At 48.0% G+C, this 24,577-nt stretch overlaps 10 protein-coding genes across 10 annotated transcripts; 6 read left to right on the top strand and 4 right to left on the bottom strand.

The window, feature by feature from the left end:
- Positions 1-1,958: 1,958 nt before the first annotated feature.
- On the top strand, positions 1,959-2,231 carry N7469_000862 (uncharacterized protein; the record flags this gene model as incomplete). The annotated part of the gene is given in 2 exon segments (XM_056639782.1): positions 1,959-2,137; positions 2,153-2,231. 2 exon segments carry the CDS (start codon positions 1,959-1,961, stop codon positions 2,229-2,231), a joined length of 258 nt encoding a protein of 85 aa, XP_056505539.1.
- A 2,126-nt stretch (positions 2,232-4,357) lies between these two features.
- On the top strand, positions 4,358-6,406 carry N7469_000863 (uncharacterized protein; the record flags this gene model as incomplete). The annotated part of the gene is made up of 3 exons (XM_056639783.1): positions 4,358-4,892; positions 4,964-5,311; positions 5,343-6,406. The coding sequence occupies 3 exons, from the start codon at positions 4,358-4,360 to the stop codon at positions 6,404-6,406; spliced, it is 1,947 nt and encodes a 648-aa protein (XP_056505540.1).
- A 1,074-nt stretch (positions 6,407-7,480) lies between these two features.
- On the bottom strand, positions 7,481-8,257 carry N7469_000864 (ribosome biogenesis protein RRS1; the record flags this gene model as incomplete). The annotated part of the gene is made up of 3 exons (XM_056639784.1): positions 7,481-7,816; positions 7,885-8,080; positions 8,205-8,257. The coding sequence occupies 3 exons, from the start codon at positions 8,255-8,257 to the stop codon at positions 7,481-7,483; spliced, it is 585 nt and encodes a 194-aa protein (XP_056505541.1).
- Positions 8,258-8,567: 310 nt separating this feature from the next.
- On the top strand, positions 8,568-10,151 carry N7469_000865 (mitochondrial 37S ribosomal protein mS29; the record flags this gene model as incomplete). The annotated part of the gene is made up of 3 exons (XM_056639785.1): positions 8,568-9,210; positions 9,282-9,809; positions 9,847-10,151. The coding sequence occupies 3 exons, from the start codon at positions 8,568-8,570 to the stop codon at positions 10,149-10,151; spliced, it is 1,476 nt and encodes a 491-aa protein (XP_056505542.1).
- A 1,220-nt stretch (positions 10,152-11,371) lies between these two features.
- N7469_000866 (homocitrate synthase) lies at positions 11,372-12,850 on the top strand (the record flags this gene model as incomplete). The annotated part of the gene is given in 5 exon segments (XM_056639786.1): positions 11,372-11,399; positions 11,447-11,789; positions 11,843-12,305; positions 12,316-12,433; positions 12,489-12,850. The coding sequence occupies 5 exon segments, from the start codon at positions 11,372-11,374 to the stop codon at positions 12,848-12,850; spliced, it is 1,314 nt and encodes a 437-aa protein (XP_056505543.1).
- Positions 12,851-13,528: 678 nt separating this feature from the next.
- Positions 13,529-14,930, bottom strand: N7469_000867 (uncharacterized protein; the record flags this gene model as incomplete). The annotated part of the gene is made up of 5 exons (XM_056639787.1): positions 13,529-14,109; positions 14,164-14,302; positions 14,381-14,603; positions 14,668-14,754; positions 14,812-14,930. The coding sequence occupies 5 exons, from the start codon at positions 14,928-14,930 to the stop codon at positions 13,529-13,531; spliced, it is 1,149 nt and encodes a 382-aa protein (XP_056505544.1).
- Positions 14,931-15,555: 625 nt separating this feature from the next.
- Positions 15,556-16,236, top strand: N7469_000868 (uncharacterized protein; the record flags this gene model as incomplete). The annotated part of the gene is made up of 3 exons (XM_056639788.1): positions 15,556-15,585; positions 15,666-15,983; positions 16,096-16,236. 3 exons carry the CDS (start codon positions 15,556-15,558, stop codon positions 16,234-16,236), a joined length of 489 nt encoding a protein of 162 aa, XP_056505545.1.
- An 807-nt stretch (positions 16,237-17,043) lies between these two features.
- N7469_000869 (uncharacterized protein) lies at positions 17,044-18,738 on the bottom strand (the record flags this gene model as incomplete). The annotated part of the gene is made up of 1 exon (XM_056639789.1): positions 17,044-18,738. The coding sequence occupies one exon, from the start codon at positions 18,736-18,738 to the stop codon at positions 17,044-17,046; it is 1,695 nt and encodes a 564-aa protein (XP_056505546.1).
- A 171-nt stretch (positions 18,739-18,909) lies between these two features.
- Positions 18,910-19,527, bottom strand: N7469_000870 (SAP domain-containing protein; the record flags this gene model as incomplete). The annotated part of the gene is made up of 1 exon (XM_056639790.1): positions 18,910-19,527. The coding sequence occupies one exon, from the start codon at positions 19,525-19,527 to the stop codon at positions 18,910-18,912; it is 618 nt and encodes a 205-aa protein (XP_056505547.1).
- A 1,141-nt stretch (positions 19,528-20,668) lies between these two features.
- On the top strand, positions 20,669-24,328 carry N7469_000871 (uncharacterized protein; the record flags this gene model as incomplete). The annotated part of the gene is given in 3 exon segments (XM_056639791.1): positions 20,669-20,932; positions 21,013-21,736; positions 21,747-24,328. 3 exon segments carry the CDS (start codon positions 20,669-20,671, stop codon positions 24,326-24,328), a joined length of 3,570 nt encoding a protein of 1,189 aa, XP_056505548.1.
- Between the last annotated feature and the right edge of the window lie 249 nt (positions 24,329-24,577).

The raw sequence follows: 24,577 nt of genomic DNA on the forward strand, positions 1-24,577 counted from the left end.
GGAGCACAATTCACAGGGTAACACTTCGCTCGTAGTTCTGGACAATCAATCAGAATACCAAACATCGATCGGTTCACACCATTTGCCAGCCCTCGGCTATCAGATTATCCTCCAGGTAGCATTCAAACAAGTGTTCCCATCGCTCAGCTAGAAAAATCCAGTAACACTGCCAGTGTCACCCTGGAAAATGCTACCTATGGCCGTGTTTGTCGCGGCAAATCTCGCGTTTGTCGCTATCGCCGTCCGTTATTCAAATGGTATTTCGGGGTAATCGGCAGGGCGAGATGGAGGCATAATATAGTTTGTAGATGCCATCGCACCTATTACACCAGATCTCGTAGCATAGATTCCACCCCATGAATACGTCTTGGTCATATGGCCTGATATGAGGCTCTGTGGGAGGTTTGCTTGGAAATAGTATTAATTTGAAAAAATTGCGGAGACTGCAGGGATCAGTCTGACGAACGCAATATCTATCTGTTGACGTATGACTGAGGCTGTGCCGATAATTGCTTCGCATATTTGGAGAGGATAGGCTTTGTCGGGATGTAGAAATTCATCATGAGCTACCGTAAGTCTCTTTCTGTCCTGCACGTTGCGAATTGATTTGGTCGCTCCTTCTTTGGCCTTTTTGAGAAGCATGAATCGCTCTGGGTATCCTCTCGTCGTCGTTGTATCGAAGACGATGTTAGAAATCCTAGCATAGTCGGCTAAATTGCACCCCGTCTTCAGTAACACTAGATGAATTTTCCGTAACAAACTGCGGGAAACAGTCCTGGTATGCAGCAGACACATTTCAGCTGAGAATCACCAAGCGACTGGGCGAGTCAAGCTGGTGAATTCATAGCCGGAATTTGGAGTACAGAATCCATTCTCGATTTTGCGGTCAGTGATTGAACATCAACCCTGTGTTTGGATTTTGACGTTCGAAATCTAGTGTTCATGGAACAACTTGTTCTTTGGATATATATTCCACAGTTGAACATATACATGTCTACAAGGGAAACTAAGTTCACAAGTCACCTGACATCGAGTCTACTTCCGATTTTGCCTACGACATGTGCATTGTGAATGCACAGAATACAGTAGCTACTTATCTCATTCACTTTGGGATGAACACCAGTTCACTACTAGTGTAGGTGAAGTACTACATCTACATGACCAGCTTCCATCCTACTTTATCACATCACATGACTTGAATGCCATCCTGCTGAGGAGTCCCACTTGGAGAATCCACTTGCACTCCACCGCCACCACAATCCTTCACCCCCCCCCCCCTGAAAGGTCGCACTGCACATTGCTCCGTGCACGCGAATTCCCCACTAGTCTCGGATCGGCCATGCCATGTTTCAGAAGGACCGCTGTGGAATGCCCGTGCACCCTCATATCGAAGCACATGGAAAGACAGGCAGAAGAATTCATGTCGAATATTCTACGGACAGAGTGGACACTGGAGGTTGAATTGATGGACGGATATAGAAACAAACAGACTCTGCGAGTCGTTTCGTGGTCTTTGCTGCCGCCGAGGTCACACAGCAAGTCTTTCTTTCTCAGAACAGCTCAGAAGGGAATCGTCATAGTACACCGCATATATATGTATATTTGCAGTTAATTCTCGCCGACCAAAGAGACGTTGCTGCAAGTGTCCAGAGAGGCAGTCAAATCCAAAGGATCCAAAATACGTGAAATCTACGCATATGGAATCCTGAAATAATGAGTCCTGTGCATGTGCATGTCTAGCCAACACATTGATAAACCGGCATGCATACATAAAAACCAAAAGATGCCGGAAAGCCGTGAACATCCCCGGGTCCTCAAGCGCAGACGCTGGCGCCGGCCCCCCCGGCGCCAACACCAACGCCGACACAGACCGCATGTCCGCGACAGGCAAATGGGCCACTCGTATGTTTTCTTAAAAAAGAGGACAAGGCCGGACCCCACTTTAGGGCAGTGTAAAGATGGAGCTTCTGAATGGATATGAGTGGGCATTGACTGAAACTCGGACCACCGATGCATCCAAGTGGATGATGGGTCCGACTCAAGCGCCCGGACACGTTTTGTCTGACGACTGCTTTACCCCTGATGCTGTCAGAAACCAGTGGGATGGAATTGGAACCAAGGGCGATAAGGATCATCGGTACGTACTTCCAAGGATTGACCTCTTGTCAGTCACTGGGGATCAACTAAGAATCATCTTACGATCGACTGGAATTGTCAACGATATTCATTGACTCCATCATACTATGGAGTACTTTCTACTCGGTTACTCCGTACAGTACTGGGTATGGACATAGTAAATTGTACACACAACATCGCTGGTTCGCCCGGCCGAGTTGACCATCGGAACGTCAAATATTAACCGTGGATCACCAACAGGAACAGAATCGTCACTGCGGATTTGTCAATTGCTCTCATTATCTCCACTAAACATCAGCTGATCAACCAATGATCATTCACATCGCTGCAACGCAAGACAAGCACATCATCCCGCCCGTGGCTCTAACTGCCAGACCCAATGGTGAAGTGTGGAGGTCAATCGGTATGAGATTTGTTGTGTACAGGGAACAATAAAAAGAATCGGGGAGGAGATCCATCAAGATCAATATACACAGTACATACATAGAAGATACGACAAATGGGTTTGGAGAAGAAGGCGTTATTCCTATAGAATCTGCAACATATTGTTCAGTCAAGGAGGACTTCTCCGTGGTGGAAATAGCGGACCGGATCGGATTCCCATGATTGACCATTAGATCATCTCCAAGTCTTATCGACGATTGACATGATGCTGGCCACCGTCACTTTTCCGAGCTAAAGGAGGGCGATCCTTGGATGAGCCGGGGAGAGAGCATCAGATTAGCTGGTTGACATACCAAAGATACACAACTGTCTCAACTAATAAGAAGTGGATGTTAAATGGGGAAATTAAACAATATCTCCACCCTTATTTTCTTTTCTTTTCATTCTCAAAAAGAAAAACTGATCCAATATTTCTGTGAATTTCTATATATATATATATATATACTGCGTATATATATAATAAATGTAAAATTATGGTATACAGTACATATTAAGGGAGATCAAAGATCATCTTGAATCCCGTGATTGCTGAACTTCCTTTCTTCCCCGTGGAATGCTTCCAACCTTCACCTCCAATCCTCCTCATCATCCACTACTCCGTACTGACCAGGACTTCAATTTCGAGTGCTGTCTTTCCCCCATTTCCAAATTTCTTGGTTCTATTTTTTTTTCCCACTTTTTTTTTTTTTACGCCGCATCTCCCGGGAGAGGTTAGCGTGTGCCAACCGTCGAATTGGGCTTGTGAATTGTTGCTAGCGTCACTCAGTGCCAACTTTCCCCTACCGCCGCTACGTCCAACGCTAAATCTGCTAATTAGGGGAGACTCTGGTGTGCAGACTCTCTCTTCAGCTGTCATTTGCTTCTTTTCTTTTCTCTTTTTTTCTTCTTCTTCTCTGCTCTTTCCTTTTATCTTCCTTTTCTGGATCACTTCATTCTACCATTCAACCCTACCCATTCCAAGGCCTCTTACGTGAAACGCTCTCGCTATCTTGGGGATTGCCTCCTTGTCCTGTCGATCCCTTGACCCGCTTAAAAAGAGGGGGACATCCAACGCCTTCTCGTTACCTACCGGAAATCACTTTTGCAAAAGGGATTCAAGGTTAATTCTTGTCTTCTTTTTTCAGGCATAACATGAGGGGTCTGGTGAGTTTACCATTTTTCTTTTTTTCTTCCCTTACTCTGTGCTCCCTTGTGAGTTCGCAAAGTGGTCCGTTGTTATTGGAGATTATCCCCGTACCTGTCCTAGTCCATCAACACCTCTTCTCTCGCTATTTTCCCCCGTGCACCCCTCCCCTGCATCTGTCATGACTTTATGCGGTTTCACTGGTCTTTTTTTTAGATGTTCTGGTGACTCTCCACATGTCGTAATGACCCTATTGACTGTATAACCGTACTGGACAGATCCGACACCCTCGATAGCATTTTCTCATCGTCCACCCACGGACAACGAAACATTACAACTCCAATCCCGGTCTTGTAGGCCTCGTTCAGTCCGAACAAGCCCGGTCAAAGTGAGCAGCTGAAGGTCAGATACCATATTGAAGGTGATACTGCAGTGATCTGGAAAGTGATCAGGTACAACTCAGCCCCCCAGCCCTGGTCGCCTGGTTTGAATACACACGCTGACCATATCTTTGCCTACAGCCCAACACCCAGTTCGCAAACCACCATCCACATCGGAAATTGAACATACGTATCGAGTCTGGAAATCGATCACATATAGAATCGATCTATTTCCCACGTTCGAGACCCGGCGTCTCCTCGACCGACATTCAAAATGCCTTCCAGACAGTCAACAGTACCCAATCTCGATTTGGGGTCGTTAAAGACAGACACAAATAACGGCAAACTGTCTTCGCCAGTGACACCTGGAGCCCAGAGCTCCGATCTACCCAGCCCCTTGACACCTCGATCGCCCAAGTCCACATCTAGCTCCCCGTTGTTCAAGGGTGCTACTATTCGTCCCGTCACGCAAGATAGCGGCAAAGTAAACAGTCCAACGATTCCAACCTCGCCTGGGTCTGTCGCCGCCGAGCCCCCTACCCCCGGTCTGACCGCCATTCCTCAGCGTTTTCCGTCTCCTAAAGAATCCTCGAAACATTCTCGCGATGCCTCGAAATCATTCTTCGGGACATTGAAGGCACCCAAAACGTCTCACCGAGCGCAGAGGTCAGATGGATCAGAGCACTCGACTGAACCCCCGAAGAGCCGAGGGAGCTCGAGAGATCGTAAATCGCAGATGCCGCCCAAATTGTGCGAGTCGAGTCCAGACCTGCCAGCTGTCATAGCCCAGGCAGGGGAGAACGAGAAGAGTGAGTCGAGGTCTATTCTTCTGCGCTAGCTCCCATTTGCGAACTTACTAACAAGAATGTGATTTCAATAGATGGAAACGCGACAAGCGAAAAGAGCACACAACAACCCGCTAGCAAGAAGGCCGGGACTGATTCCGATCAAGCTGCCTCGAAAAAGGCCAAACCAAGATTCGCCAATCTCCTGACCCGCTCCCGATCAATTCGTGTCGATGAGTCTTCGGGTAACAAGTCCGCTGGTAGACGTCCTTCGACTGGGTTGGCGAAATTGGAGGAGCTCCAACAAAAGGATGCAAGCAGTGCGCCGCGCTCTGCAACGACGCGCCCTGAGCGACCTCAGCAGAATGGGTTACAACCGCCCCCCAGTCGCCAGGGAGACTCGCATTCCTTGAGGAAAGAGCGAAGCCATGGGGGGATCTATGGTCACCTCGGGCTCGCTGAGTCAAGTCTCAGGTGCATCGGCCGCTATTTTCAACAACCTAAAACAATCCTCATCCGGCGCCGCAGACCGATTAGGCAAGGCTGGGAAGGGATTCTTCGGCAAGATCACTCGAAGCGGCAGCACGAACGAGCGCGAACTGATCAACGACGATACCTATGTCTGTTCAGTAATTAACCTACCCCTGATCGAGCAGGCACGAAAGACCCGCATCTGCAAGAAGTTGGAAGCTTGCCGAGACAAGACCGAATTTTGGATGCCTGCGCTTCCATACCGCTCTATCGATTATCTGAACTTCAAGGGCTGCGAGGAAGAAGGTCTATACCGAGTCCCAGGAAGTGGTCGCGAGGTCAAGCATTGGCAAAGACGATTCGATACAGAACTTGATATTGATCTCTTTGAAGTTCCGGACTTATATGACATCAACACAATCGGGTCCATGTTCAAAGCTTGGCTTCGTGAGCTACCCGACGAGCTTTTCCCCAAAGCAACCCAGGATTTGATCGCAGAGAAGTGTGAGGGCGCCACCACCGCTCCACAAATGTTGAAGGATGAACTCTCGAAATTGCCACCATATAATTACTATCTCCTTTTCGCCATCACCTGTCATCTCAACCTTCTCCATTCATACGTCGATCAAAATAAAATGGACTACCGAAACCTCTGCATTTGCTTTCAACCCTGCATGAAGATCGATGCATTCTGCTTTCAATTCTTAGTCTGCGACTGGAAGAATTGTTGGCAAGGCTGCTGGACCGAGAAGGAATTTGTGCAAAAGGAAAAGGAAATGGACGAGGCGGAGCTGAGAGCTGCAGCAGAACAAGATACCGCCAGCCACAGGTCCGATGCTCCTCAGTCCTCTTCTAGTCATGAACGGGCGATCTCCTCCAGTTCTAGCTCACAGGACGAGGAAGAGCAACCGCGGCCAGAGACCCGTAACGAAACACAAGCAGGGTCCGAAACTCGTGGTGATAATCGACCTCGCAAGGCTAAGCCCAAGAACATCGAGACGGCGCATAGCCGAACAATCTCGCAACTCCCAGAACTTGGACCGCCTCTTTCCCCAATTAAAATCTGAGCGCGATCTGCGGACTAAGACAGATTCTTCACTTCCACCTACTCAATCCATGACTACCATCCTGCTTCATGGACTCACTTCCATCCGATTCATAGAATGAGGGTAACCCTATTCGGCTGGACCGATTGGGAGCTCGCCCTTGGTCATTCAGAGATCTTAAACATCGATACAAACCCATTTATGTTTGTTCATGGGAACCATGTTCAGATCCTCGGAAATTGTTTTTCTCATCTTCTCTCTTTTACATTCCTCTATCCTGCTGCACTGGGCGTTGTTTGACTTACCGGCTGTCATTTGATCTCGGACCTGCATTTGTCAGCATGTCCGGCGTCTCCGGTATTGATTCGCATTTCCTTTTCCATTTCATTGTTGTGAATGTTGTCTTTGACCCATGCACTCAGGCGAAATGGGCTGCTTTATTCTCTTCTGCTTCGTTATACAGTCACACATGCGCTTCATCTTTTCCTGTTTTTCACTCTGCGTTCGCCATCCAAATGCTCTCCTTGACAGCGATCTCTTTGTCGCAAAGGGCTACGCTCTTTGTGTTTCTGTGTTTTGCGGCATTACTGTTTCTCGATTTTCAGATTCCCCTTGACGGTCACCTGTTTATTTCTTTCGTGTCTTTTGATCTTACTTTTTTAGTCTCGCTATTTGGCTTCGAACTTATGGCGTTCTTCTGAGGATTTGTACAATAGCGCTATGGGCAGGCAATCTCTCGGTTCAATGATGACCACCTTGGTTGACATACTATCTGATCTACTTCATCTTCTCTATACTACTTCTATACAATCCTATCTGGCTCAGACTTTAAAAGTGTTTATGCCGCCGCTATACAGGTTACTAGTAATTCGGACCTAATGAGATCGGTAGAAACATGATTTTGAGGAACATGAACGAACTACACCGGACTCGGGTATACCACTGGAATGAGATGATATAAACAATGCTTTTGATGTATGAAGATTCGACCATTAAAATAGGCCCAGACTCCAGCCCCAAACGCCAAGGACATGTTTAAAAAGACATAAACAGATGTACATAAATCCACCTCCAAGTCCAACCAGCTATCAAGCTTTAATTCTTCTTACCCCGACGCTCATTAGCCCGCATCTTCCTCTCATTCCGCTTAATCTTCTCCTTACGTTCCGCACGAGATAATCCCCGAATAGAAGATCCCTTAGCAGCAGCATCCTCCTCCTTCTTCCAGTCCTTCTCGTCAACTTCAACAAGCCACTGATTATCAGCCTCCTTGTTCTTGCCCTTATATCCCCACTTAGGCACCCACTCGCCGCTCGCCTCATCGTAAACCAGATTCTTGCGACGCTCTTTATCGGCCAGGGCTGCGCCGGGCTTGCTGCTGTATTTGCCGATACCCTTCTTGCGAGCGAATAGCTCCCATTTCGTGGGTGGCTTGGGGGGTTGGCAGGGGTTTGTGCCGGGGGAGGGTTGTTGCGGGGGGGTGGAAGGTTGAGTAGGACTCCGTTGGCTGCGTTTGAGGTTATTTGGCAGGTTGTTAGGAGTTGGTTGAGGAGGGATTGTGTTCCATCACGGGCGATTGCTTGGAGGGAGGTATCGAGTGATTGGGAGGTGGGGAGTTCGAGAGGGTTCGGGTCATTGACGAGAATGTTACCCAAGTCGAAGGTGTAAGGGGTTGGCTTTGAGACGGTGATAGGGCTAAGAAATATTTGAATTAGTATTTGTTTTCAGAGACTTGAATTCGGCGTGTAGATATTGGATTTTTTTTTGGAAGTGCCATATTCATGTTGATGTTTGGGGGGGTGAGGGAGTATTTCCGTACAGTTTCTCCGACTTCGAGTCAGCGGTATTGTTGGCCATTTCGACGTCTCCCATTTTGTAAGAAATTTCCAGAAAAAACTGGTTCAATGAAGCAGTTCCAGTCTGAGTTGCTCTGCTTGAAGTTCGAAGAGAAAAAAAAGTTCGGGTTATCGCCCGTTTTCTGCCAGATGACTAAGACAATATATTAGCACACCGCTTACCGTATCCAGGAATGAGGAATTTCATCAAATTATTATGGGAAACTCCGGACTCGCTGAGTTCCTACAGGGCCCTCTCGTCAAACCATCCACCCTCCCACCCCTCAATTCCTTTTTCGAATTGAATACCTACACTGGCACGCCGTGCCGGCGTTTGTTTCTGAATAATGGCTTCCGCCTGGTGCTGGAGCTGTCTTTCGAGACTGCGCCCAACACCCCAAGCAGTTCTCCCTCCGTCGTCCGCCATCCCCCGAGGAACGAGTGCATTCCACTCATCTGCAATTCAATATGCCCCGCCGCTTAAGAAGAAGTCGAACAGCATGACCCAATTGAAGTACCGACAAGGTCAGACTCTGCGGAGGAAGAAGAAGAAGACCGTGGAGAAGGCGCGTCCCCCGGCACCCGGTGAGCGCAAGGCGCTGCGGAAACGCATTGTCTTGAGTAACCCCAATGCTTTGGAGGTTGAGGGTATGCAGGAGATCTCAGCGGAGAATATTGTTGATGCTCGTCTGCGTGGCTCTGTGCTTGGTCTGCCTGTTCCTATGTTGGATCAGTTGCGGGCTGTTCAGGCTTTCAAGCCTAAGCAGGGCTGGTCGATATTCCGTCGTCCTGGTGCGGTTGTGCGTCGTGATACGGTTGAGATGGGTCGTTTGTTTGAGAAGATCTCTGGTGAGGGTGATGCTCCCGAGAAGGGCAAGGTTGTCAAGAAGGTTGTTACTGGTATGAAGGGCTCTGGGAAGACCGTGCATCTGCTGCAGGCTATGTCCATGGCTTTCTTGAAAAAGTGGGTTGTAGTGACAGTCCCTGAAGGTAAGTTGATGCCAATTCCTAGAAGATTGTTTTGCTTTGCTTGGACTTATGCTAATTTTGGTATTATTTAGCTCGCGAGCTTGTTTCCGGTGACACTGCATATGTTCCTGTCGAGGGCTCCAAGCCCACCCAATATATTCAGCCTGGCGCTACCTCCGCTCTCTTAATGCGTACCGTTGAGGCCAATCGCGAGGTTCTCTCCAGCCTCAAGGTCTCTCAGAAGCACGAGATTGCCGGTCTCAAGCCCACTTCCTCCCTTGAAGACCTTGCCAAGCTCGGTTTCCAAGACCCTGCCGTTGCCTGGCCTGTCTTCAAGGCTCTCTGGACTGAGCTGACTGCCACCGCTGCCGCCCCCGGAATGGAGAAGGACTTCCAGCCTCGTCCCCCAATGCTCGTGGCTGTTGACGGCCTCGCTCACTGGATGCAGAACAGCGCCTACCGTGACGTCGATTTCAACCTTATCCACGCTCACGACCTTATTTTCGTCAAGCACTTCCTCTCCCTCCTCCGAAATGGTCAAGCCGAGCTGAAGAACGGCGGCATGCTGCTATATGCCACCTCCACCTCCAACAACCCCGGCGTCTACGCTCTTGAAGTCGGTCTGGATCAGATGGCTGCTCGCCAGGCTGGCATTAGCCCTACCTCCCCCGAGTACCCCTCAGCCGAGGCCTACAGCAACGCTGACCCCCCGTGTCCTGGATCTGTTCAAGCCCATCGAGGGCAAGGAGCCTCAAATGGAGCTGCAGACCCTGGGTGGTCTCACCCGCGACGAGACTCGCGGTTACCTTGAGTACTTCGCTCGCAGCGGTCTGCTGCGTGAACCCATCAATGAGCAGTGGGTTGGTGAGAAATGGAGCTTGTCTGGTGGTGGTATCATTGGCGAGCTGGAGAAACTTGGCCGTCACGTTCGTAGTGCGGCCATTCCTACTCCCACCGCGTGATGTTGAATATATGCATCCTTCCCAATGATTGGAGATCCATCCGTTGGATCTACCATGTTGTACTGTAAATGGGATGTCTGGCTTCTTTTCTCTTTTTCTTCCGTGTACTTTACAAGTTTTATCTCCCTGGTTCATGTTTTGTATGCATATAATGGATATGTTGCGAATAAAAATATTTTTCCCTATCTTTCCAAGTTATACAGTATGTTGCGAACCCGGTGTAACCGCCTCCACTCTTCGAGAGTCTTCTTGGAGTCGCCGCTAAGAGGCACTACAGTACTAATTTTACCTAGTATGTAAAATAATAGATTAGGAATAGCTCCTGAATATCACATACTTTGTAGGCGATAGTATCATTAACCACTTCCCCCCTACCCTTATATTCGATTGACGATTGACGGGTTAGGAGCTTACTCGGCACTAGACCTTGCAAAATAATGGCTTTCATTGCTTACCTACTGTATTGTACCTATAACCTTTTTTTTATTATACTATATAATATTGAGCATGTTAGCTGCTGCCCTCACTCCTGACGCCCAGCAACACACATAGTCGAAGCTACCGCAGAACTATGATAATAGAGCTCTTGGTGGCATATCATTATCTCCCTCAAGGTTTAGGGAGATAATTTACTTCCTTGAGCGATAATAATAATGATACTTAACGACACGAACTGCCTAGTCAACGGGCACGAACCCCCTTCGTATACCCCTATCTTTAATTACCTAGACCGCGAATAGATGCCATCAGTAATCTGGCCTTCACCCAATCTCGAGGATCAATATTCACCTTCTTTACAGTGCGTCCTGGAACTGGCGTCTCTTCTAGCATATACCGGGAAATGTAGTGACAAGTCACGGGCCGTCTCAAATAGTGGAAAGCGGGGTCCTATAACCCATTGTTGGTTAATAAATCTACGATTGAAGGGGGTACTATGTATATGTATATTGAACTATAAACTGACAGAGGTAACGACATGCGGGGTTGTACTAGAGATTCGAAAGCCCGGAAAGATCCCGACACAGGTGACGGAAAATGTCCGACGGAAGTCCGAAGTATATCTCCAGCTTTACCAGTAAGTTAGTTATGGTCAATCAGGATGCATGACTCACTTATGAATGACTCATGGAAGTCGGCTATGATCCTGTCTTCAAAAAGGGACTGATATCTTCCCTCAATCTGCATCCCTAAGCTACACCACAATCATCCCAGAGATTAGCATGTCAAGCGAACGGGAAAATGGCAGAGGTAAGACCATAAACCAATAGAAACATTGATTTTTCTAACTTCGATAGCCTTGTGCTCCAGTCCTATTAACCGCAACCCATACGGCCACGGCAATACAGTGAGCGATTTCTTGAGCAATGTCTCGCGATTCAAAATCATCGAAAGCACCCTGCGCGAAGGCGAGCAGTTTGCCAATGCCTTCTTCGACACGCAGAAAAAGATCGAGATTGCCAGAGCATTAGATGAATTTGGAGTTGACTACATTGAACTCACAAATCCGTGCGCCTCGGATCAGTCGAGACTTGACTGTGAGGCTATCTGCAAGTTGGGTCTTAAGGCAAAGATTTTGACCCATATTCGGTGCCATATGGACGATGCGCGTATTGCCGTGGCAACTGGCGTTGACGGCGTGTAAGGTCTTGCTTCTCTATTTACGGAAATTCTTTTGACTAATATTGAATTAGTGATGTAATGATCGGAACATCGTCGCTTATGCGACAGCACTCTCATGGCAAGGACATCGAGTACATCAAGAAGACCGCTATTGAAGTAATCAACTTCGTCAAGTCGCACGGGATTGAAGTCCGCTTCTCAACCGAAGATTCCTTCCGTTCCGACCTGGTAGACCTTCTTTCAATATACTCTGCCGTCGACCAAGTCGGTGTACACCGAGTCGGTGTTGCCGATACAATTGGCTGTGCCTCTCCGCGACAGGTGTACGAGCTCATCCGTGTTCTCAGAGGTGTCGTCAGCTGCGACATTGAGACACATTTCCACGATGATGCTGGGTGTGCAATTGCTAATGCATACTGTGCCCTGGAAGCGGGTGCAACGCATATTGACACTTCTGTGCTGGGAATTGGCGAACGGAATGGAATCACTCCGCTAGGGGGGCCTGATGGCGCGGATGGTCGCCACGCATCCAGAGTACGTCAAGTCAAAGTACCGGCTTGATAAGCTTAAAGATCTGGAGGATCTTGTAGCCGAGGCCGTGCAGATCAATATCCCGTTCAACAACTACATAACGGGCCTTTGCGCGTTCACTCACAAGGCTGGTACGTCCTGCTCTCTAAGTTCACCAACAATCGAATAGGCTAACATTGATCTAAGGTATCCATGCCAAAGCCATTCTCAATGATCCCAGTACCTACGAAATAATTAACCCCACAGACTTTGGCATGGCCCGCTACGTGCACTTTGCCTCGCGGCTAACCGGTTGGAACGCCATACGATCCCGGGCACAGCAGCTGAACATTAGCATGACTGAAAAACAATACAAGGAGTGCACAGCCAAGATCAAAGCTTTGGCTGATATCCGCCCGATTGCGATGGATGATGCTGACAGTATCATTCGGACATACTATCGGAATATTCAGTCGGGCGAGGACAATCCATTGATGGACCTCAATGCAGATGAAATTGTGCCGTTCGCCGCGAAGAAGAAGGAGCCCAGAGAGGTACCGAGTGCATGATGTTGTTTTCGGTGAAATCAAGGGACAGTGGACTTGGGAATCACGTTCGTCCTATACAGTATGTACGCAGCGATACGGCCATTATCACTCAAAAAGAACAGGAAAATCAAACTTCAGATGAATCAAGCCAGGTGGTTAAGTCTCCCTAGTTTCCTCGCACCTTCGAAAGAGAGCGCGTAATACACGGTTCAACGAATCCGAGATACCTAGCGGTTCTACAACTTGATGGGTGGTCACAGTAACAAATCTATCTGTTGTGAATGACACCGCGGCAGTAATTTCCTTTACAGAATGGTCATAACGCCAGCCGCCTCTGCCATCTTTAGAGACCTCCACTGCGGATCATATAATAAATAAAGTCTTGCTTGGCAAGAGACATGTTTGAAGTCATTCCCGCAGGAGTCAGGAATAGAGGAAGTAGGACATTTTATATGGCAGGGCCCGCAGTGTAAAGTGTGAGTTGTATTAATATTACAAGTGATTATCCCCTACTCTTCTGCCAAATACTCTAACTACAGTAACAAACAATTGAAGAGTGTAAGTGGTTGCAGCGTTTTCGGGACGAACTGTACTAGTGAATAGATTTTACTGAGGCTGTTTTTGATACTAGTCACACTACCTAGACAGCGTACCTAGAACGACGAATAACCTCATTCTCGAAGACCAGCAACGCAAGCACTAGATCTCCTCCAAACTCTTCACCCGGGGAGCTCTCTCCAAATCAGGATAATCGATCCGAGCTGTAGCATTCATGAAGGGAACATTACTAGGATGAGCCTCCTGCTTATATCCTCTGAAAAGGAAATTACCCGGGAATCCAAGATCAAACTCATAAGCACCTTCGATCTCCTCAATATCTTGCTCACTCAACTGAATCTTCAAAGCATCAATATTCGACTGTAAGTGCTCGACTTTACGTCCTCCAACGATAGGATAAACATAAGGAGCCTTGTGCATGACATACGCCAACGCAATACTCGTAATGACCGTATTATATCGTGCAGCCACTTTCTCCAAAACCTTCGACACGGCGATATCAATGTCTCGAGGCTCGGTTTGTCGGCCTGGGTTCCCGTTCTTCGCGATTTCTTCGCGTTGAGCGGCTGTTTTGAATGTACCACCTCCTAATGCGGCCCAGGGTGCGAGACCCATTCCTTCTGCTGCGGCCATGGGGATGATTTCACGTTCGAAGTCTCGGCGTGCGGCGTTCCATTGACCTTGGTAGACGCTGAATGGTCGGAGGTTATGGTCTCTTGCATCTGTGATGTTGTGAGTTTGGTCCTTGACGATGTGTGGTAGTTGGTATCACATACATTGATTCGCTCGGCTGACGACCCAGGCTGGTGTATCGCTGACTCCAAGGTATAGGACCTTGCCAGCGGTAATCAGTTGATTGAGTGCAATCATGACCTCCTCAATTGAAGTACTGAAGTCCCACCAGTGAACATATAGCTAGATAGTAGAGATAAAACCGTTAGTACTCTATCCCATTGACAATATCAACTCGTTGCGAGACTGCTTGATTCTTACCAGGTCGACATAGTCTGTTTGCAGTTTCTCCAAGCTTGCGTTCAAGGATGTCCTTAGGCTCTTCATGTTGTTTCCAACATAATTGGCTTGAATTCCTTTCTTTGTGTATGTTCGGAAAGGCGAGGTATACTTAGTTGCCAGGACGATTTCGTCACGTACGCCGCGGGACTTCATCCATTCGCCGAGCCATTCTTCGGAATCTCCATTTTGATAGTTGTTGGCACTGAAGAAAATTGTATCAGCGATGCTCGATTTTGTCTTGTATTGAGAAATTGACGGGAACTCACGTATCGATGAAGTTGCCTCCGTTTTCATAGAATGTATCGAGCATTTTGAAAGAGTTCTCTTTATCACATTCACCCAGCCTTTCTTTCCTGTTTCTATGGATCAGCCGACTATCCCAACAGTGTACCACAAAGAGGTATACATACCAGCCTTCACCAAAATTCATCGCTCCCAGACATAATGGACTCACCTTAACGCCGGCCGACGGCGCAAGAAGACGGTAGCGGCCGAGGTGAGACTTCGGTGGTGCAGCAGCGGGAAACATTTTCAATACTTAAAAAGGGGTCGATTTGTGTATTCCTTGTGTATCTCCCAGGAAGTAAAAAGTAGAAGTAGTGTTCGAGTGCGAATTTCCATGATTGCGGTGTAACCTGCATGAACTCTTTTATACTCCGCTCCTCCCATTGTGGGGCAATGATGTAAACGCGAGGAGTTAAGCCCGGAGAAGTGCATTATTAATCCCGGTCAAAGATTAAGTACAATACACAGTAGCTCCGGATAAATGCGATTGACTAGTAGCGAATGATGTTTGACTATAGACTGCGGGGCTCATCCAGTTTCATGTCAATACTATGTATGGCTGACAGGCCGCGGAGACTTGGTATCGGACTACTTCATGTTTATCTCCGTTTCTTCTCGAGTCACGGCTTGATTATTATAGCAATTATATCTGGGTTAAGAAGAGGATTCATATTGAGAAACTCATATCCCTGGCTTGTCCCTATGACTTCATCTGACATCAACACACAATATGGATGCATTTGTCATACTCCCAGTGTAGGAAGAACGATTGCACCCTTTATTGCAGGGAACACGGGGTAGGTACTAATCCCAGATACGAGCTTTTCGTCAGTCTTCTGACAACACTCAGCGCCTCTTATCACGCCAAAATGTTTAGAATTGTCGTTGAAGGAGTTAAAGTCGGTTTTAGAGCTAATCTGCGACTCGGAAGTGTTAGGTCTAGACATAGGCTATTTTGAATGGGAAATTTTCCTCGAAGGTAAATCGGGAAGAGGGAACTTCTAATGCAGTTGACGAACTCAAGGATTTTGCCCAATTAGATATCTCACCCATCAAGTATTTGGAATCACCCGGGAGAGGCAAGAAAAAGCATGAGGTACAAGCCCAAGAAATGCAACAAGATTCCAAGGGAAAGAAAGCAGTCAATCCGAGCTCCTCTCAAGCTCCATGTCAATCCAATGATATGAGGGCTATCTCTAGTCGAAACCAAGCAAATACTGCGGAGACTTTGGACGCTCAAGCTCCACAAACAGAAATCAATACTCAAGTCGAGCCTGTCAGAACAAGTGCCCCGTACGTATCTAATAATTTCATCACCAAACATCAAGGCACTAACTTCTCTTTTCAATCTAGTTCGGACGGTGGGTCGTCTGTGTCTAGCAAGGTATCATTCTACTTCGAACCTCCAGTCCGGAGAGTTAAAAGTCTTTGGTATTGTTGTCAATGTACCTTTGGGCCTCACAACTCTCATCTCTACGACAGCTGCGTTACTTGCGGAGAATACAGATGCCCTAACTGTGTCGAAGAAAAGGGTGGGTGCTAATTTATAAACTTGGCTAGTGTAATCTGAATGTTAGAGTAAGTAGCGCGGATATTGTACAACTGAGAATGGCCAACGGCTATGCTTATCGGAAGCTTAAAATTGAAGAACAATATCCGTCGAAATTTACTGGCCAAGTAATACAGTTTAATTTCACCTAATCTTGTAGAAATTGAAAGCCAAGTACGGAGAACCACGTTAGTTTGTCTAAAATGGCGTCGAATGGAGACGACCATCGGCCTATATGCTATGGCGAGTAGCACATCGGCGACGACGCCTGTGATTCAACTCGGCGACATAGTTCGGTGCAGGAAACTCGCTGATGAAAATTGGCTGTCCCGGCTCTCTTGCAATCTGGGGTACCTTTAATTGCCTCGGTATAGCTCCCTTAGCAAGACTCTGCTCTCGGTACTTTTCTCTGTCTCTCTTGAGAGCAAACCGTTCCTTTCCAATCCATCCTTTTTGACTTTCGCCTTCTTCCTTTGGGACCATAGGAAGATACTCATCTTTATTGAATTTACGACGTCTAGATCTTCTCCTTTTGGCGTTTCTCCTACTCCTTTCTTCAAGTCCCTCCAGGTCTTCGAAATTCAATAGGTGTTTAATTGTGACTCGATTATCTTCCATCTCGGCAAAGTCGTCATAATTTCTTTTTTCGACTTGTTGGAAACCCAAAAGTCTGACTCCTGCCCTTGGTTCCTTGATACTCCGTTCCTCTATTCGCACTTCTGGAACTGGTTTATTATCTGGCAACATCCATACTTTCAAAATTTTAGCTTCGTACAGAAGGGGTTACGTGGACTTTGTGGAAATTCTTCTACTTACCTTCCGCCTCTTCAAGCCCGCCATATTCTTCATCAGATGATTCGTCGGGTGATACTGCATTGCTCGCCACTGGCGAAATATCCGTTTCCATTGGCGATACCTCTTCCGAATCCGGCTCGGCGACAATATTGTGCTTAGGCTTATTTGGACAAAGACAAGGCCCACCGAGAAGTCTTATAGCATCATTCTTGGAATCAACCGCATCATGTTGATAGCGAATACGGATTTCCTCGCCAACTCCGATGTTCTTTTTTGCCCAGACAATGACTCGGTTAAGTATTTGATTGTCATAGGCCCATTCGGCATTATGTTTTCCTGCACACGTATGATTGAATAAACTGAGGCCCGGGAAAAGGTATAAGTTCAAAAATGATGGATCCCATTCATTTAAAGAATACCCATTCATGAGTTTCCTCACTTGCTGGGCTGGGCTATCAAGCAACTTTTCTTTGTCCGATTTCAATAGCGCTGGAACTTCTCCGCGACGCTTCATGTCCCACGGCACGGCATTAATAAGTAGGTTCCTCAAAATGACTTGGGTGGCCCAAGTGTCGAAGGAAAAGTCACGGAATATGTTGACTCCTAGGAATGTGAAGATGTCGAAGGGAACTATAATGTTAGCAGACATGGTAAAAGGAAACCAACTAGACCCCCGCGGCTTGCTATTTCCGTTGAGAACGAGAAGCTCATCAATTTCGTACGGTGCGAGGCCCGGCTCATCATAATCCTCACGGCGGAGAAGAGTTATCTCAGTCACGCTTCTCAAAAGTAAGCCCAGGAGAGTCCCGTGAACTTCATTGCTGTGAGAAATATGCTGCATTCCATTCCAGGTCCAAACGTTCGGTCTCATTGTATCATAAAGCCATTTCCAGTCTCTGCCACACCCATCGTAGTGGTACAATTTATATGCAAGTTGGAGACATGATGTTTCCTTAGAACCAGATGGGCAAAACATAAGTCCCCTTTTATCATGCGGATTACGAAGCCAAACTCGGGAACAAGTGCAATATGGAGTTTCTTCGGCGTCGATTTCATCGGAATGTGGTGGGCGAGGCTCATCTATAGAAGGTCGTCTCTCTTTGTCATTTACCAAGTCCAAACAATGCTCACATCGATGGTCGTCCACGAATTTTGTCTGTGTTCTGTCTTTACTCAACCGGCGTGGTGGAAGATGACCTCGGATAGTGGGTTCTTCGAAATGAATAAGTTCCCCTTTGCGAATGCGTCTGTTTGCGAAGACCCCAAACCGTAGCCTGTTCGGTGCCATTCTTACTTTGCAGGTGTCTGTCGGTAGATTCGGATGGTCTGCTCTGGTTTTTGGATGCTGGAATATTTCTTCAGTGAGTCTTGCCAGTAAGGACCTTTTGTCTTGGATCAGCTCTAAAGGATCACTTTCGTATGGATATGGTCCCTTAGCTGAGACAGCTCCTTGGTGCTTCTCAAACCAGAAAAGATCCTGTCCCGATTTCCTTTTCCTCCATGCCTTTGATGCTTTCTTGGATACTTTTTTTCGTAGATCAGCTACAAACTTCTCGGGAAAGATACTGCCCCCTCTAATACTGAGTTGTCTCGTATAGGCATCAAAATCATCCCAGCAGTTCAGTGCTGCCAGACATAGACAGATGAGGTTAAGCACTGCAAGGTGTACGGTGGTAATCATGGACTGAATTCCATGGGGCTTCCGCATGAGGATGATTAACTCGGTCCAATAATTTCCCTCGTCCTTTGGTATGCAAGTATATGCTCATGAATTGCCTGTTGAATGTGCATATAGAATCCATCCTTCGAATTACGTTCTTTTATTTGTTCGACAGTATTGCAAATGATCTGTGCACGGTAGGCGTCTCCGAGGGCAAGGTCAAAGTATCCTTGCATGTAATGGCAATACGCTCGGCTTAGCCAGTAGGTGGGATTGTAGGGACTCAGATGGGGTAGCGAACGTATACATGTCGATCGGAGTCATTGCTGTGTTTGTCGCGGGTTGTAGAGTAAACTTGCTACTGCGCTTGATTCCCCAATGCGACAGATCAGATGTCGGCATGATACCACAGTGATTTTGAACTTCGTCATTAATGAGACGCTCTTGAAGCTTTTTTGGGTTTCCTGCAACCGAGAGATTCCTCTTCTTCAACTCGGTCTTCAGTGCTTGGTTAGTCCAGTTGGTGACTCCACGGATAGGACTGTCTTCTATGATCTTGTCTTTCAACGGCTTAATCATAACCGCAACGTCCCAAGTTTTCTGCAAACCTTGCTGGGCAAACATGAGCGGAGCCTCCCTGCGACCTAAAGGCAGTACCGAGTAGATCATCAAGTGCTCGTATACATTGTTCGCTAGACCCGGTTCATTTGCCTTTGAAGTAGGGAGGTGATGAGGGCGATTCTTCCATGCTTCTCCGACGGTATCGTCCGCCAGTTTCCAGATATCATACGCCAACTTAGCATCTGTCTTCGTAACAAATGGACCAAAATTAAGCATTTTCCCGGTGTTGCCTGGCTTTGGTGGCCATTCTGCAGATTTAATGGTCGTCCATGGAGGGCGGGCCTTGAATGCATCACCAAATCGTTTGAGCCCATCAGCACGAATCCATCTCCAACCTGGATCACAGCCTGTCCCTTTTCCTGGAATAGACTTCCTTTGCTCTGCTATTCCTTGTCTGCCCGCCAAAAAGCAAGTGGATTCATTTGACCTACTGTAGGTCGAGGGTTTATCCGACATGGAGAAAGAATAAACGGTGATGTTGTATCAAATGGCAACTAACGAAGGGCTTCTATAGATGGGTAGGAATAAGGAAGCACTCTTTTTTTCTCTATTCTGAGGCTACGGTGGGTTGAAAATGTATTTGTGGGAATGTATATCAAAGGAGGTCGTTCACAAAGGCAACCCGATTCCTTTCATCTTAACCTCTTGCACTTGGTTCCATGCTTCGAGGGAATATCCTTCAGACCAATACTCCTTCCTCCATTGAAAGAGAAATGGACAAAGAAGACATCGCTTCTCACTTAATTAAACTCGTTCGTTTCAAAAATGGGGCCACGTTTGGGGTCTTGGGGGCTATCAAATGGATGTAACTCGGAGCTTGGGGCTAAATATCACTAGTGGCATGTCTAGTTCGAGTTCTATTTCTGTTCTGTTGCCATTTCGAGTAAGGGATCCTCTTCTATCCCGCATGACAGCAGACTGCCGACTGCATGTGGTCTTCTGCGCACTGTATGTACATTGTACGACATCGGTCTAGTACTACTATAGTATACTTCCTGTCTTATCTGATAGTGGTAGTGTACACCGTATATTGATTCACCCAGGACCTGCCGATATTCGAAAATATATTATTTACTCAGCAAATGTATTCTTACTGTAAATCTGTCTAATTTGTTTAATTTCAATTAATCTTCTCTCTATTTTACTTGAATATTTGGCGTATCTCTTGGAGCCTTCTTGGTGGAGCCTCGTGAATTTCCCCCAAAACAAATCGGAGCAACCGCAGCCTGCCTTGGCTTATCCGCTCCTCCTTTTTTATTCACCTTTCTTCCTCTTCTCTTCTCTCGTTGATTTTCTTGGTATCTTCTCTCAAAATATATTGTCAGAGCTTCGACATATTCCACAGCAATGACCGACTATGTACGGCCAACCACCTCAGTCGGACTCTTCGCAGCCAGAATGGCGACTTCCCCCACGCCCCGCCAGAAATGAAGCTGCTTTACCTCCACCACCTCCTCCACCTCCACCTCCGACCAACACAGGCTATAACCCAGGAACTTATGGCCCGATATCGAGTGCCTCTCCCTCACCGGTAGTGCCTGGGTCGACAAATGATCCGAGGACGTGGGGGGTGCGCTATAATCAACAGGTGCACCAGATTCATGCCCCGCCTCCACTGCCCGTAAGTAGGAGAATGCGGGAGAGTTACCAGGTGAAATTGTGAGAATGAGGTTCATTTGGATACTGATGCGCTCGGAATAGCCTCGACCCTCGAGTACAAATGAACAGCCTTACGCGTATACCTATTCACAGCCATTCTCTCCATCACCTCCGCCGCCGCCTGCTCCGGTCATCAATACAAATGTCTCGCCTGCAGCGCAAAACTATGAGTCCTTTGGAGATATACAGCCTGTTTCGGCATCGAGTACTGTCCCACCGCCATATTCACCCTCTCATCAAAAACCTGCGCCGGCTGTTCCAGCCCCGCCCCCCAAAATTCCTCAGGGGTATCAATATGCGCCAGCGCAACAAAGCAAAGTACCCGAACAGCCTCCACTACTAGCACAGGGCGTAGGCCCCGCTGCTACTCAGGGCTCATATGAATTTCGCCGTCCCAGACTTACTTCGGTCCCTACAAGTTCTTCGGCGTTGGGGCCAGGTACCCCGTCTGACTGGGAGCACCTCGGTCCAACCCCGGGTGATTTTGATGATTCCCCATGGTTCCCACCAAGACAGCCAGAGCCGATGCCCCAAGAAGTGATTCAGACCCCTCCAGGCTATTCGTCTGGTTTTCCCGTTTCCGGCCCGACTTCGGCTTCTACGAGTGGCCGAGAAGGTCACGCGGCAGCTGCACGCCCTCATGTTGATACCAATCATCAGCACCAACGGATTCCCCATAATCAGGCATCTCTTGGCACAGATGATCAATTTGATCATACGCATAGGCATGACTCGATATCGCCGATTAGTCCCATGACTATGCAGGGTACTCATAGCCCCCCCACCTCCTGCCCGAATGGGTAGTACCAGCTCAGGCGCATCCATGAGAAGCCATGCTGATAGCATTGACCATGTCATCGACGCTTGGGTGAGACCCTTAGCATCTACGCCTCGACCAACTTCTTCCGCGCCTGGGGATCCAGATCCTCGGCCAGATCAAGTCTCCCAGGGCAATGTAGACACTCCTGTGGAAGCACCGCTGCCACTCCAAACCAGTGAACCTCCTATCCAAGATCGCGGAGCAAGTCCAGCTGCAGTGAATACCGCGAATACACAAGGTGCTCCGTCTGCGCCCCGAGTTATAGATCCCTATGAAGATCTAGATCCGTGGTTTAAGTCTTCTCTCACGCGCTATGTTGCCACTCTGCGCAAAGAGGCAGTCGCTGATTCGGACGAAGAACGCTATAAGATTTTCACAGCTTTCATGGCCAAGGAAAGTAAGCTACGGGAAATCCTTTACAATATTGAGCCCGTGTCACAGCCCTCTGAAACAGCTCCTCCGGTCCCCGCACCTGCGCAAGAATCATCACCGCGATCAGGGGAACGTGACCGTACTTCAACCTATGAATCCGGTCTCATTCCGGTTGAAACAGAAGAAGATATCCCCTCTGCCACTCCAAACACGGGCACCGAAGATGGCGATGCTGGCGATGATGTAGATGATGCTGGCAGTGAGTATAGTGCAGGAGGGCGTCCCATACTGGGCAAGCAGGCCCGCCGAGGATCGCACTGGACGCCAAAGCTTTCCAGTCTACCCCTTGGACAAGGAACCACGGCTTCTCTTCCCAAGAATTCTGTAGACCAATCGTCAGAAGAGCACGCACAGGTTCATGACTTGGAGCCACTCACCATCAATCCCCCTCGGCCAATCTACACTCCTTTCCAGTACACTGAGGGCCCTCAGCGTGGTTCAGATAAGCTGAGATTTGATCGGCCCGCGTACCAGGCCTACTCTGATCTTCGGGCATCTGCTGTGAATGGTAGAATTATGTCAAATGCACCGGCCCCCACAAATCGGCCTCGATCTGCCACCTTGACCTCTGCAGCCCAGAATGAACATGATGAGACTTTCCTTGGACTTATTCGTCACAAGAGCTCTGGCTACGTGGAAACAGCTAATAGAAAGTCCATGCCATCTTCTCTGCTGCCAGAGGGCCTTCGTCAGGGACAGCAAAAGCCAAACATTGTGGAAGAGCTACGAGCCATGGTTTGGACACCACTAGATAAACAATCCGAAAGCCCATGGCATGTCACCATTCGGGAAGGCTTAGAAAAATTCCCCGATGACTTCTCTTATATCCAACAGGCTATTGACGAGTGGGAGAGTGCTGCAAAGACCCGAAAGCAAGATCTTGAGCAAGAACGTGCAGCTCGGCAGGAAGAGTCTGAGGGGCAGATTGACAGATTGTTCAATGAGAAAGAGATCGGCTATGCAGACATACACACCCTAGAGGAAGATTTCAGACAGACGGAAGCTCGTGTTCAGCTGGATGAAGAGAGGCGGGAAGTAGAGGACTATGTTTCTCATGTCTTCGGTCCTCTTGATGAGAAACTCAAGGGGGAAATCTCCGCTCTTCGCAGGTCTTACGACACTGCGCTTCATCAACTAGACCGGGACCAAAAAGGTAAAACCTCGCCGGTCGAGCAGTGTAGCCCTTCAGTGACTATGAAGATGATCAACGAAATCCACAGCAAACTAGAACTTCGATTTCAGAAGCGGCTAGAAATTGCTTTGGACAGTGAACGTCGTCGAAAGAAGGCCGAACGCCGTCCACTTGTTTTTATAGGCGACATGGCGAGTCTCCGCAAACTGGATGGAGACTTCGATCGAATGGAGAAGCGAAATATCCTGGAGGCTGCCAAGGATCGCGATGATCGTGCTAATCGGCTCATGGATTCATTCGATGATGCAATTTTACACGGCTTAGGTATGAACCAGGGTCTACTGGACGAGCTTGTATCGAAAGTCGCCCGGCTGGAGTTCTCGACCCTTCGCGCATCCGGGGTACCGGATTCTGAAGTTGAACAGATTCTCAAGTCCGCGGCGACCTTCGCCGCATCGCTTCGCACCGATTCCGAGGCTATCCTACACTGTTCAGGAATTGCCGATATGGCTCTGAACGATGCCGACTACAACGTGTCCGTCGCCGAAGCACGGTACGCCAATGCAGACGAAGAAATCTTCAATCGACTGGAAGATGAAAAGAAAAAAGAAGATGCAATTCTCGAGACCGACTTACATTCGAAATTGATTACCATCAAGAAGTCACCAGCGGAAATTGAAGCCAAAATTCAGCTTCTTCTCCAAGATCTCGCTAATGCCCCTCCAGCGGCCATTCCCCCAGCATCATCTCCAGCCCCAGAAGCTACTTCGGCAAGTCAACCTGGTCAACCTCCTGCTGTCTCTCTGCCACCATTGGAGCTTCGGCCCGCCACCGTTGCCCCGAGTCATACACCGGCTCCTCTCCAAACGGGTTCAGGAGGTCGGGCCTCGAACGCAGAAACAGAACACCAAGAAAGGTTGCGCAAGGCACTGGAACAAGCTAAAAAGCGCAATGCGGAAAGACACAATCAATGATGTCCGGGGGCTGAGCGCCCATAATCTACGGTGTACGCCGAGGCTGCTTCCATGAGGCAGCGGATTTCCTTAGTTTCTGAGACATTCTCTTGCCTCGCATGCATCAGCGTGTGCAAAACTATTTCCTTTCACTTAACCAACTACTTTTAATTTCCGGTTTTCATATTGTTCTCAACTGTTTATAGCATCGATACCCATTCGTTCTGTCCAGTACCATTCCGACACCTTAACCACTAGTATATCTCATGC

The sequence above is a fragment of the Penicillium citrinum genome (assembly GCF_028827155.1).
Source record: "Penicillium citrinum strain IBT 23319 chromosome Unknown utg000001l:1.0-4955037.0:1.0-4956770.0, whole genome shotgun sequence".
In the NCBI taxonomy this organism is placed as follows: Eukaryota; Fungi; Ascomycota; class Eurotiomycetes; order Eurotiales; family Aspergillaceae; genus Penicillium; species Penicillium citrinum.